Source organism: Saimiri boliviensis, chromosome 1 (assembly GCF_048565385.1).
Source record: "Saimiri boliviensis isolate mSaiBol1 chromosome 1, mSaiBol1.pri, whole genome shotgun sequence".
NCBI classification, from domain to species: domain Eukaryota; kingdom Metazoa; phylum Chordata; class Mammalia; order Primates; family Cebidae; genus Saimiri; species Saimiri boliviensis.
In genome coordinates this window covers 198,761,790-198,776,896 of record NC_133449.1, presented here as the reverse complement: position 1 = coordinate 198,776,896, position 15,107 = coordinate 198,761,790, and the positions used below count along the sequence as shown (strand labels likewise).

At 37.3% G+C, this 15,107-nt stretch overlaps 1 protein-coding gene across 6 annotated transcripts in view; it reads left to right on the top strand.

The window, feature by feature from the left end:
- CAMK4 (calcium/calmodulin dependent protein kinase IV) overlaps positions 1-15,107 on the top strand; it is a 267,534-nt gene that overhangs the window by 233,968 nt on the left and 18,459 nt on the right. For all 6 annotated transcript variants that reach the window (XM_074382746.1, XM_010339923.3, XM_074382740.1 and 3 more), the window contains one exon: positions 12,364-12,439. In XM_074382746.1, coding sequence (XP_074238847.1) covers positions 12,364-12,439 — 76 coding nt within the window. The remainder of the gene's footprint in view (positions 1-12,363; positions 12,440-15,107) is intronic.

Below are 15,107 nucleotides of genomic sequence, written 5' to 3'. Positions count from 1 at the left end.
AGATTTCACAGGGTAATAAAAATAAGTTGTATTTTTTTTCCTCTTTTGAAAGCACTAGGTGTTCTCAAATATTTGATTTTCTCTTCAAGATGTTATTTAAAAAATAAAAAATAAGATGAGGAAAATAGACTATTTTCACTCATTTATAAGATTTATACAAAGAGAAAATCATATAATTCTGTTAGTAAGGAAGACTTTTTTTAACAGCTTAAATGAAAAACGTGAAGTGGGAGTCAGATTGACTGATAATTGCAGTGTGAAAAATCAAGAGCCCTGGAGAAAGGAAAGAGTGAGTTAGAACATAAAGTACATCACTTGTGTTTCAAAACACCTACCTTTATCTTTTCTTACACCACTCTCCAGTCACAGAAAACTAAAATGACAGAAGCCCCAAATACCTTCTCAGTCTTTCTCAACCTTTCAGAGCATGACACACATAGGACAGAGAATGTTCTGAGACTCACTGTAGTAAATGGACACGGCTGCTTCTAGCCAGAGGCAACCCCCTCTGCAAGTCTCAGTTGTATTTCAGTCTCATCTGCGTCTTTGTCCCTGCACTTAGTCTCCTGAACTGGGGCATTATCTTTCTTATCAAATCAAAAATTGCACCAAGTTTTAAACAGGTCGTGCTCCTTTCTTAGCAAATGTAGATGACAGCTAAACAAAGGACCACACAAAGTACAGAGGCTGAGAAAAGCACCCAGTGGGGAGTCTGCACAACTGTGGGCACTGCTGCTGCCTTTAGGCAGCTGCCCCAGGTGCATTCTTCTCCTCTGGGTTCCTAGGCCAAGCTAGGAAAAGGATAGAGGCAGAGAATTTCCTAACACTGTTCTTCTGCCTCCTTAGATAAATCCCATGCGTCCTTTACCCTTCTCTCTCCTCCCTCCAACTTTCCAGAGGAACAGTTTAGAGAGCCTCTAGATGCTGGGCTCAAAATACAGTGGATTTTTATGGCTCCCAGAAAACTCCGAATTCAAGGCAAGCCTCTACAGTAAAAACAAACAAACAAACAAAACCATTGTTTTCCCCTAACTCTAATATGGAGAATAATTCTGGAAAGTCAGATTCAGACTTTCAGATGCAAATGCAAATATATTTTTTTCCCCATGTGTTTTGAATTGCTAAAAAAGAAGGGAGAGAATTTTGAAACAAACAAGACCCCTGACTGACTGAATCTGCAGTCACAGGCACTGCTCATCACACATAGGCATGGCTAGATACCTGAGCTGCGCTCCAGCCATGCTGGCTTCTTTCAGTTCCTCCAGTGCTCCTTGCTCCGTCCTGCCACAAGGTCTTTGCATATCTTCTTTTTCTACTTGCAACTCTCCTCTCTTTTTCCTCAGCCTCTGACCCCTTTGCCTAATTAACTTCCCTAGATCCTCCACATCTCAGTTCAGACTTTGCTTGCTTCAGTCACATTCCTTGACCTCTGTGACCAGGCCAACCCCCTACTAAATACAAGACATTCTCCCACCAAGCCCTTCCAGTTATCACTTTGCATTTCTTCCTTTGATGTTTTTGATTAACTTCTACACCCCCCACCCACCTGTAAGCTCCTAGACTTCAGGGACTTGTTCTCTTTAACCCAACCATTATTCCACTAGCACCCCCAAGTATAGTTGGCCTATCATACAACAGGTGCTTAAGAAGTATTTGATGATTTCTTTAATGAGTGAATGAATGAACCTGTTGATTTCATTCACCTTAGTCTCCCTCAAATTTTTTCCAAGAGTTACTTATAGTTTGAAAGGTTTTCTGATGAAGAATGCCACTCTGTAGTTTTAACTCAGTAAGTAAGAAAGAATCATAAAGTTCATCTAGGGCATCGACAAAATGAAAGTACGATCAATGACCAAAATCATCCCTTAATTTCTCTTCTGGGGATTTAAGGAATGAAGGCAAATTTACCACCAATGGTCCCTGTGAGCCCTAGGCCATATCTGATGCTTTCTATTTTAGAATCATTTCCAAAACTAGTTACAATGATTTTATTTGATAAAGTAAAATTCTGATCCTGATCTCTAGAGGAACACTCAATCTCTAAATGTTTCAATGTTTAAAAAATCACTCTTTGGCCTAGATGGTATGTTAATGAATATATAAGGTTTGAATTTTTGTATAATTTTTGTATGCTCTTTACATTTAGTTAAATTTGCTTAAAAAAAAAGAAGTCTGATATCTTGGGATTTCTAAGACTCTTTACCAAAATTATTCTGCATTGGAGATTGGAATATGTGATTTTATGAGAGCACTGTATCATTTAGTGTTTTATAAGCAATAACGTGAATTGATAAGACAATTTTAGGAGGTGGCAAACAGCTTGGATTCACTTGGAATACAGCCAGAAAAAATCAATAAATGATTATTTACTAATTCAGAAAAGATGATGATTCTAAGTATTTTAAAATACGTTTTAAAAAACTGTTTTACAAATCAGCAAGAAAAAAAAAAGCTCGGCAAAGAGCATGAATAGACAATGGTCAAAAGAAGATATACAAATGGGAGAGAATTCAGAGACCCTGTGTAGGAAGCAGATTGTTCCTGCAGGCCCCAGGAGACAGCTGAGAAACTCTGAAGACAAAGCATATAAACTCTTGGGACTCCAGGGCCCTACCTATCACCTGATCCAGCCTACTACCACAGGTGATGCTCTCTTGAAAGTGCCACCTCCTGGCAGGAAGCAAACCAATACAAAACTACTGCAATAAACAAATCTACAACTAAGGACCCTCAAAGAGTCCATTTCACTTTCCTGCCACCTCCACTGGAGCAGGTGCTGCTATACATGGCTGAGAGATCTGAAGACAGTTTACATCACAGGACTCTGTGCAGACACAGGTCCCAAGTACCAGCCCAGACCCCACTAGCTCCACTGAGTGGCTAGATCCAGAAGAGAAATAACAAGCATTGCAGTTTGACTCTCAGGAAGCTACATCCCTAGAGATAGGAGGAGAGCACAGCATTGAGGGAATACCTTGTGGGATGAAAGAATCTGAACAGCAGCCTTTTAGCCCCAGATCTACCCTCTGGCATAGCCTACCCAAATGAGAAGGAACCAGAAACATAATTCTGGTAATATGACAAAAAAAGATTCATTCACACCGCAGAAAGTTAACATTAGCTCACCAGCAATGGATCTAAACCAAAAGAAATCCCTGAATTACCAGAAGAAAAAAAAAATCAGAAGTTTGACTGTCAACCTAATCAAGGAGGAACCAAAGAAAGGTGAAGTGAAATTTAATGAAATTTTTAAAAAATGATATGAGGTATGAGGGGAAAAATCTTTAGGGAAATAGCATGAGTAAAAAAACATTCACAACTTCTGGAAATGAATGACACACTTAGAGAAATGCAAAATGCACTGGAAAGTTTCAGCAATAGACTGAACAAGCAGAAGAAAGAACTTCAGAGATCGAAGATAAAGTTTTTGAATTAACCCAATTCAATTAAGACAAAAGAATTATAAAAAATGAAAACAGCCTCCAGGAGGTTTGGGATTATGCTAAATAACAAACCTAAAAATAATGGGTGTTCCTGAGGAAGAAGAAAAATCTAAAAGTCAGGAAAATATATTTATGGGAATAATTGAGGAAAATTTCCCTGGCCTTGCTAGAGATCTAGACGTTCAACTACAGGAAGCTCAAAGAATACCTGGGGAATTTATCACATAAAGATCAACATCCAGGCACATAGTCATCAGGTTATCTAAAGTCAAGACAATGGAAATAATCTTAGTAGCTGTGTCTTCTATAGAAGTGGACACTGAAAGTGATTTATGGTGTGGAGACACAGAAATTAAGGGTTACTATTACATTAAAAGACTGTCTCTAAACTCAAAAAGAACATGAGAAGTCAGGAGAGGATATTGGTGACTTCTATTTTATCAGCCATCTCAAGCCAAAATATATTTGGTTAACTTTGATTTAAGTAAGTGTTTGCCATAATCCTCAACTTCGTTTACATATATGGAATATATAGACAGTTTTCTGGTGATATTATTTAATACCACACCCTATATATTTACTGCATAATATCAAAAAAATTAACAGGAGTCTTCCTTCTCTTCCCTTGCCAATAGCCTTGGATCCTGAGAGATGAGTCAATCAGCTTTTGTGAACACTCTCAAACCAAGGAGATAGCCCCTATTACTGCTGACAGCTTTCGTTGTTAGAATATTGTTTTGTATATTGAGTCAGAAATCTGTATCTTGCAACATCCATTCACAATTCACAATTCTACTCTCTGGAGCTTCCTCTACTATTTGAAGTTCTGTAAATAATAAATATTCCTTCTCTTTTCTCTGAGCTACTAATGATGGTGTTGCCAAAGGATCCATCTGGGTTTCACTTAAGGCAGTGCTAAGAGAAAATTTCATGCCTTTAAATGCCTACATCAAAAAGTCTGAAAAAGCACAAATAGACAATTTAAGGTCAAATCTCAAGGAACTAGAGAAACAAGAACAAACCCAGCCCAACCCAGCAGAAGAAAAGAAATAACTAAGATCAAAGCAGAACTAAATGAAATGGAAACAAACCAAAAAAATTACAAGAGATAAATGAAACAAAAAGCTGGTTCTTTAAAATGATAAGAAAAAAAGGTAGACCATTAGCAAGAATAACCAAGAAAAGAAGAGATGACCCAAATCAGCTCAATTAGAAAAAAATGGAATGTATTATTACCAATACCACAGAAAAGCAAAAGATCATTCAAGGCTATTAGGAATACCTTTAGAGGGCGTAAACTAGAAAACCTAGAGGAGATGGATAAATTCCTGGAAACATACCACCCTCTTAAATTAAACCAGGAAGAAATAAAAACTCTGAACAGACCAATAAGAAGCAGCAAGATTGAAATGTTAATTTTAGAAGTTACCAACAAAAAAAGTCCAAGACCTGATGGATTTACAGCTGAATTCTATCAAACATTGAAAGAAGAATTGGGACTAATCCTATTGGCACTATTCCAAAAGATAGAGAAACAGGGAATCCTCTCTAAATCATTCTATGAAGCCAGTATCATCCTCATACCAAAACCAGGAAAAGACATATCCAGAAAAGAAGACTACAGATCAATATCCCTGATGAATATAGATGCAAAAATCCTTCACAAAATATCAGCTAACCAAATCCAACAGCATATCAAAAAGATAATCTGTCATGAACAAGTGGGTTTCATACCAGGGATGCAGGGATGGTTTAACATATGCAAGTCAATAAATGTGATATACTACGTATATCTACTGGGTAATATCAGAAAATTAACAGGAGTCTTTTTATCAGAATTAAAAATAAAAATCACATGATCATCTCAATGGACTTAAGAAAAAGCATTTGACAAAGTGCAGCATCCCTTTATGATTAAAACCCTCAGCAAAATCAGCATAGAAGGATTGTACCTTAATATAATAAAAGCCATTTATGACAAACTCAAAGCCAACATAAAACTGAATGGGGAAAAGTTGAAACCATTCCCTCTGAGAACTGGAGCAAGACAAGGATATCCACTCTCATCACTTTTATTCAACATAGTACTCAAAGTCCTAGCCAGAGCAGTCAGACAAGAGAAAGAAATAAAGGGCATCCAAATCAGTAATGAGGAAGTCAAACTGTCAGTTTGCTGATGATACCATTGTATACCTACAAAACCCTAAAGACTTTTGCCAAAAGCTCCTAGATCTGATAAATGAATTCATCAAAGTTTCAGGATACAAAATTAATGTACAGAAATTAGTAGCTGTGCTATACACCAACAGCAACAAAGGTGAGAATCAAAAAAAAAAAAACAAAAAACAAAAAACTCAACCCCTTTTACAATAGCTACAGAAGATTAAAATACTTAGGAACATACCTAACCAAGGGTGTGAAAGGCCTCTACAAGGAAAACTACAAAACACTGCTGAAGGAAATCATAGATGACACAAACAAATGGAAACATGTCCCATGCTTATGGATGAATAGCATCAATATTGTGAAAATGACCATACTGCCAAAGCAGTCTACAAATTCAATGCAATTCCCATCAAAATACCACCATCATTCATCACAGATTTAGTAAAAACTTTTCTAAAATTCATATGGAAACACAAAAGAGCCCACATAGCCAAAGCAAGACTAAGCAAAAAGAACAAATCTGGAGGCATCACCTTACCTGACTTTAAACTATATTATAAGGCTATCGTCACCAAAACAACATGGTACTGGAATAAAAATAGGCACATAGCTCAATGGAACAGAATAAAAAACCCAGAAATAAAGCCAAATACTTACACCCACTGATCTTCAACAAAGCAGACAAAAACAAAGTGGGGAAAGGATACCCTATTTGACAAATGGTGATGGGATAATTGACAAGCCACATGTAAAATAATGAAACTGGATCCTCATTCCTCACCTTTTACAAAAATCAACTCAAGATGGAACAAGGACTTAAAACTAAGACCTAAAACCATAAAAATTCTAGGAGACAAGTGAGAAAAACTCTCCCATAAATTGGCTTAGGCAAAGACTTCATGATCAAGAACATAAAAGCAAATGCAATAAAAACAAAGATAGATGGGAATTAATCAAACTAAAATGCTTCTGCACAGCAAAAGAAACAATCAGCAGAGTAAACAGATAACCTACAGAGTGAGAGAACATCTTCACAATCTATACATCTGACAAAGGACTAATAACCAGAATCTACAAGGAACTCATACAAACCAGCAAGAAAAAAACCAATCCCATCAAAAAGTGGGCTAAGGACATGAATGGACAATTCTCAAAAGAAGACATGCAAATGGCTAACCAACATATGAAAAAAAAAAAGAAAAAAGCCCAGCATCACTGATGATTTGGGAATTGCAAATCAAAACCACAATGCAATACCACCTTACTCCTGCAAGAATGGCCATGATCAAAAAATCAAAAAATAATACATGTTGGTGTAGATGTTGTGAAAAGGAAACACTTTTACACTGTTGGTGGGAATGTAAACTGATACAACCACTATGGAAAACAGTGTGGGGATCCTTAAAGAACTAAAAGTAGAATTACCATTTGATCCAACGATCCCACTACTGGATATCTACTCAGAGGAAAAAAAGTTATATGAAAAGAAACTTGCCCAAATGCCCATCAATCAATGAGTTAGTAAAAAAAAAAAAAAGAAGTCTCACACACACACACACACACACACACACACACACACACACAATGGAATACTACTCAGCTATAAAAAGGAGTAACATAATGACATTTGCAGCAAACTGGATGGAATTGGAGACTATTATTCAAAGTGAAGTAACTCAGGAATGGAAAAACAAACATCATATGTTCTCCCTCATAAGTAGGAGCTAAGCTATGAGGATGCAAAGGCATAAGAATGATACAAATGGGCTTTGGGGATTCAGGGAAAAGAGTGAGATGGGGGGTGAGGGATAAAAGACTACACATTGGGTAGAGTATACAATGCTTGGGTAATGGGTGCACCAAAATCTCAGAAATACTAAAGAACTTTTCCATGTGACTAAACACCTCCTATTCTCCCAATGCTACTGAAGTAAAAATAAAATTATTAAGAAAGCTGTTTTATATCTTACAATGATTTTCTTCTTCTGTTTTGTTTGTTTTCATAATGAGGTGAGAATCGATATGAAGGACAGCTGGAGTGATACCATTAAAAGATATACTAATTGATGTCTTTAAAAAAAAAAAAAACTAGATTGAAAGTAGCCAAGTTTCTCACCCTACGGAGATCACAAATTAGTAGAATTATCTGCAAGGACATTTGATACTTAGGTTGATACTTAAGAGACTTGAAGCTATGGTGCCAGAGCCTGAACTTTCTTATAAAAAAAAAATCTGGCTCATGGAAAGTGCATAATTAGCTTACTAGAGTGTGGTCTGCTGGTTCTGAACAAAATCAATGCTATATTAACTACTAATTTAAAATATTTGGACTGGGCACAGTGGCTCATGCCTGTAATTTCAGCACTTTGGGAGGTCGAGGCAGGTGGATCACCTGAGGTCAGGAGTTGGAGACCAACCTGGCCAACATGGTTAAACCCCATCTCTACTAAAAATACAAAAATTAGCTGGACATGGTGGCGGGCACCTGTAATCCCAGCTACTCAAGAGGTGGAGGCACAAGAATCACTTGAACCTGGGAGGCAGAGGTTGCAGTGAGCCAAGATTTTCTAGGAAAAAATTCCTAAAAATTTTCTCTAGGAATAATTCACCTGCACTATAGTCTGGGAAGTAAAAGTGAAACTCTGTCTCAAAAAAAAAAATATATATATATATATATAAAGGTTATCAAAAATTATATACAATTGTGTCTAGATGTTTTGACTTTGTTTCACCCCAATTTTTTATGATTTTAAAGATAAGTTTTTTTAAAAGGTAATTATTTTTAGGAGAAATTTATTTTGGAGGGCAAAAATATTTTTTACTGTACTTGTCTGTTTTCTTCACTTCGTGAAGTTCAGCTCTTTACATGACAAGTTTAGCCTCATTGCAGTACAATGTTTCACCAAAAAATAAATTGCCTTTGGAGAGTAAGGTTCTACCCAGTGCTGTGATAGGAGATCATAACTTGCCGTGTTAGGTTTAAAACTCAGACTCGCTATAAAGTGGATCCAAAAAGCAGTTTGTAGCACACTATTCATTGTCCTTAGAGTTCTTTGGCTGGGAGTTATAAACAATGGTTAGAGAAAACACCTGACCCTTGCCAGTATGTGTCCCTGGCCTACACAGGGTGGGAGCATTGATTGCACTAGAGTCAACAGGATGAGTACCCACAGATACACAGTAGCTGTTGTAGCAGAAGAAATGAGAAATGCAACAGGTCTGCAGGTTAGAATGGTGGTTCTTGTTCTCTCTTCTTGTTGAATGGTCAGTAACACATTCTTTACTAATAATATAATGGGTAGCAGGGTAAAACTCAAAGTTAACTTGGAAATCAGCTATTGTGATTCATTTACATTTTAGAGGTAAAAAACCAAGATCCAGAAAATGTAAAAGACTCTCCCAATATGTTTCTGTATTTATGTTTAAATGTCAGTGTGGGGCTTGATAGCATTTCAGACCAGATAAGATTCACCGATGTGAAAACCTGAGTGGAGAAGGACTAATGCATGTTGAATATGCATATTCAATATTTGTGCATTCAGCTCCTTGGCTGGAATAGTTCCCAGAGTCAAAAATAGGCAGTAGCAGCCCTCCTGCAATGGCAGCATAATCCGAGTTCCCCTTTACAAGTGAAAGTTCACTGTCAGGGCTGTTGGGCTTAAAGACAACTTCTGTGGGGTACAGATTGCCCCAGAGAATGAAAGCTAACCTGACAGAGTGAATGTCAGAGTGAATGATAATAAATGATAGTAACCAGCCATGCATGTTTCTTAATTTTTTTAATTAAAACTTAAAAGAAAAATTTTCTAGGATTAATTTACCTGTAGATTAAAAAAAAACGTTTTGGCTGCAGAAACAGTTCTGTAAAGGGTGCATCTTGCTGAATTTCTGTGTAGAGAGCTAGAATGCACACCCTCATCTCAGCATACAGGCTCTTTATCTCACATAGGGGTCACTTCAAAAAGTTTGTCAGAAAATGGTGAAAAGTGATGAAAAAATGATAACTTCATTTCTTAACATAAGCTGCATCGAGGTCAAGATAACACCAGCCTGTTAGTCTATCCCTAGAGAACTGAGGATCATGGGAACTTAACCATGTCAATGCAGTCTTTTTTACATTATTAACTGAAAAAAAGTAAATGTTCCTTATAGAGATTTTAAGATAAGGAAACAAAAAAGTCAGAAGGAACCAAGTTAGTACTGCAAGGTAGATGCCTGACGATTTTCTATTAAAAGTCTCACAAAATGGTCCTTGTTTGATAAGAAGAATGAACATGAGCATTTTTGTGGAAGAGAAGGATTCTCTGGTGAAGGTTTCCTGGGAATTTTTCTGTTACAGCTGTGGCTAACTTTCTCAAAACAATCTCATATTAAACACATGTTATTTTTCTTTGGCTCTCCAGAAAGTCAACAGGCAAAATGCCTTGAGCATCAAAAAAAAAAAAAAACCCATTGCCATGACCCGTACTCTTTACCAATTTGCTTTTGCTTAGACTATACCATTTTCACCTCTTGGTAGCCATTGCTTTGATTGTGCCTTTTCTTCAGGATTGTACTGGCAAAGCCATGTTTTATCTCTCTTATAATCCTTTGAAGAATCAGTTCAGGATTTCAATCCCACTTGTTTATAATTTCCATTGAAAGCTGTATTTTTGTCTGCATCTGATACGGGTGCAAGGGTGTTGTCACCCATCGAGTGGAAACTTGGCTCAACTTCATTTTTCAGTCAGAATCGCATAAGCTGAACTCACTGAGATGTCTGTGGTGTTGGCTATTGTTTCTGTTGTTGCCAGTCCTCTTCAATTAGGCCATGAGCAAGATTATTTTTTTTTTTCCTCAAAAACCGATATGGATGGTCTGCCACTGTGGGCTTCATCTTCAACATTGTCTTGTCCCTTCTTAAAGTGAGTTATCCACTTGTACACTGTTAATTTCTTTAGAACATTGTCCCCACAAACTTTTATAAAGCTCAGTGTTTTTGCTATTCTTCCACGCAAGCTTTACCACAAATTTGATGTTTGTTCTTGCTTCAGTTTTAGCAGAATTAATGTTGCTCAGATAGAAGCTCTTTTCAAACTGAAGTCTCAGTCTTTTTAGTATCTCAGACTAGATCCTATTTGGACATGTTATGACAAGTTAGTGAAAGTTTATTTTGGTATTAAAAATTGTGAGATTCATGCATAATTTTTTATCATATGCATTTTCCATGAACTTTTTGAAGATTCCTCATATTCTATGTAACACAGTTTCCACAGGGAAGAGAAAATCGTAATTGGAGCATGATAAGAGTTAAGGGCTAGTATGGGATGAGGTCAGTGAAACATCCACAGTATTCATTCCTGTATGATAAATCCAGAGAGTCCCATGAGGATAGCCTCTTTCCAGAGCTCACTTTTTTCTTTTCTTTTCTTTTTTTTTTTTTTTTTGAGATGGAGTCTCATTCTCCTGGGTTCAAGCTATGCCTCAGCCTCCCGAGTAGCTGGGATTGCATGCACCCACCACCATGCACAGCTAATTTTTTTGTATTTTTAGTAGAAACAGGGTTTTACCATGTTGGCCAGGCTGGTCTCAAACTCTCCACCTCAAGTGATCCACCTGCCTCAGCCTCCCAAAGTGCTAGGATTACAGTTGTGAGCCACCGCACCCGGCCCCAGAGCTCACTTTGATAATCAACACTGAATATGACATTTGCAGCCTGCATAGACAGAGAATCTTGTTTATTTGCATTTCAACCCCCACCCAGAGAATGATATGGTATCCTCATCCCCAAGGTCTTCCTCAAGCAGCCTTCAGCATTAATCAAAGAACTCTTTCTTTGAAAACACTCCTAGCACCTAGAGCACTTGTGTTCAAAATCAAGAAAGGCCACTCTGGACAACAGGCCTGAGCTCTATTTCTCCATAGATGATAGGACTCTCACTTCCCCTTTTCTTCTGTTGTTAATTGAGCAAACAAATAACACCCTTAGCACTCAGGAAAATTGCCTGGATCCAGTTAATTACCCATTTTCACTAATCTAAGGTAATAAAAATATAAAATATACTACTATTCTCCACTCCAGGGCTATTTTATGGCTGAGAAAGCCTTTCTTTTTCACAGCAGTGGACAGAACTAATACAAGCCTACTCATTGTGCACAGATAAGTTTCCCTTTCTCAGTTCATGACCTCAAGCTGACTGGGATCAGCTGCTCCCTGGAAACCTACATGTGTCTCTCAGTGCCAGGACATGTACCAGGACACCTCCTAGTCCCTGCTGCAACCTTCCCGACTAGATACTTGTCAACCCTCCTCACCATCTGTCCTGGTTCCCACCCTGCACTGTCAGACCCACATACTCACTGACACACCCTGCTCCCAGCAGGTCTAGATCTCAAGGAACATAATTGTGACTTTTTTCTCCCTTGTTACCCTTAACTTTCATTTCTATGTACAAAACTCCCTCTGAAGTACCGGGTCTTTTGTAGCAGAGATACAGCTCTACTTGATTTGAGCAGTATCATGATCTTCTGACATGGAATATTAAAGTTAATAGTGTTGTTTTATGCATCTCAAACACAGACTGTCATTTCTCTCATAAGTATTAAAATAGACATAAGTATTTATAGCTTCATACTGTAGTTTGGGGAGAGAAAATTGGTTGTAAAACTGTTCAGAAACTTTTTTTGATGAATTCATTTCTTCCGCATTGCTTGATATTAAAATACAAATGTTGACTGTAAGCTCCAACTTAACACAATTTTCACTTTTTTGCAGCACCTGAAATTCTTAGAGGTTGTGCCTATGGACCTGAGGTGGACATGTGGTCTGTAGGAATAATCACCTACATCTTGTAAGTGAAGAAAAGCAATTTTTATGTAAACTATTTACCTTTCTGTGACATTTTCTAGGTGTCTCTAATTCTCATAAAAACTGTAAAGATTACTTTTTGCCTTTTCGTGATTTTCTATTAAATATAAAATGCATTTAGTGATAGAATTTCCTGAAAATGAACATTGCTTTTTATTTTGTAATTTTCTTGAGACCAGAATTCTTGTCCAGGGTTTTTCCATGTCTTTATCTGCTATGCAATGTGCAGCAGATTTAGGGAACAATTCATTACTTGCCAGTGGTAATGACTGTGAGCCCCAAACCACCTGTGTAAACTTGCTCTTATTTTACTTATTTGCATCTCATCTAAAATAATTAGACTTAGTCCTTTTAAAAGGGCAACTGGCTATTTAATTTCTTAAGCAATTCCAAACTGGTATATTTCTTATCAGGAATATTTTAAATGTGTTTTAGCTATCAATTTTGTTTACTATTTCTGTTAGGTTTTCCAGGGTCTTAAATTTAACACCCTACACAAACTTCATGGGGGAAAAAAATGAGCAAAATATTTCAATCTGTGGTATCCCTAACTCCATTCCTGAGCTCCTTTCTAATAAGAAATAAGGAGTTTCAGGGAGTTTGCCAAAGAAATGGTGAAACTGCAAGTGGCGATGAAGAAAATCAACCAATTAGAAGAGCATATGAGAAGGAAGATTACTGTAGAACAACCAAAAAATAAGATATTGATGTGTTCAAGAGTTTAATTCAAAACAAGGAGACGTTGTTGCCATTTAGAGTGCTACAAAGTTAGTTGTTGGAATGCATAATATTCAAATTTATAGAGAAATTTCAAAGGGTTTGAAAGTAAGTATATTAGTCTACCTGGGCTGCCTTAACGAAATATATAGACTGAGTGGCTTAAATAACAGAAAATTATTTTCTCACAGTTTTGAGGGCTGGAAGCCCAAGATCAGAGTTTCAGCACAGTCAACTTCTGCTGAGGGCCCTCTCCTGACTTGCAGGTGGCCACCCTTTCACGGTGCCCTGACATGGTGGGGAGAAAGAGAGAGCAAGCTCTGTGGAGTCTCTTCTTATGAGGGGACTAATCCCATGAGGAAGGCCCCACTCTCATGACCTCTTCTAAACCTGATTGCCTCCCAAGGGCTTCATCTCCAGATGCTATCACATTGGGAGCTAGGGCTTCAACATATGGATTTGGGGGTGGGAGGGGGAATACAATTCAGTCCGTAGCAGAAAGCTTTTTATTAAATTTGTTTTTAACTTAATAGTGATCTTAAAAAATTCAGTGTCCAGGTGACATAGACTAGGAATGGGCTAACTGTGGGGGGGCCAACCCCACCCACCCGCCTGCCCAGAAGCACATTAGCAGACTCTAAGCTCACCTGATACACGTTGGCTGACAGCCAAGATAAAAAGGTTAAACAAGCACCTGATAAAATAGCCACTTACTAATATGTAATACAAAAAGATATTTTCAGTGTTCAATTCCTTGTGTCTTTAGAAAAGCTTGAGAGAAATTTGGAGAGGTAAAGAATCCTGTAGTTGTCCCCAAAATTTAGGTTTGCTCGTAAACTATAAATATACCCAATTTATGTACCTATATACTGACAATTGTACACTGTTGAAATGTACTGGGAGGCATTAAGTATTAATGATATAAACTAACTTGGAGAGATGGAAGTAGAAAATTAAGTTACATTTACCCAGAAAAATTAGAACATATGGAATGCATAAAACTTCATGGTATCACTGACATGGGAAAAATGAAGGGAAAAATGTAATTATTTGAGAAATATGTTAGTGTAACCCTGAAGATAGTTCTAAAAATCTGTACTATCCCCTAGTTCATTACCAAATTATGCAAACTATTTTATATATTTCTTTCATCTTTATACACTTAAGGTAATTAACTAGTAGGTTTAGTTGAAAGTAAGAGTGGTAGCCTTCAAAGTGAAAATAACAGTACTGCTTACAACTAATATTCTTAAGTTCTCAACTAACTTCTGTCAGCCCCTAAGCCTGAGGATGTTTTATTTACTCTGTAGTTCATTAATAGTTGGTGAAGTCCACTGGCAAGGTCAACTGACACATTTTCTCTAGTGGGTTGGGTCACTGGATCCCTGGATCTCCTTTATTAGATTGGTTTAATGTACACTCAGTGGCCTGCTGGGCACCTGAGACTATGACCTCTAACATGTCACTCATTTTACCAGAGGGGGTTGGAGACAGACAGAGCAGAGTACAGAAGTAACCAAATGAAGAATTAGAACTAAGGATACATTTTGTTAATGCTTCCTGGGAAAGTAAATCTTACAATGAAGCTACATTATAAGCTTCAGTCAGATGCTTTCTTCTGTCTTCCAAATGTTGAGGTATTTGTTTTACCGATACTGGTCTGTATGTACGTAAACTCTGGGGCTCATTTTTCAATAAAGCCATGAATAGACGTTTGATTCTTCGTATCCATATAAAGAACTCTGTTTACTCTTGCCGCTCTTCTTGTGGCTACTCTTGCATTTTAACTTCACTCTTCTTAAGAGTTCTAGCTTATTACCACCAGGCTGTTGGTATGGCCTTGCTGTTTCTAAGAATGACATTAGGCTGAAAATGAAGGCCGTTCTAATTTTTCTCACAGGAATTCTGGTATCTTTACTCTTATACCTAAACCC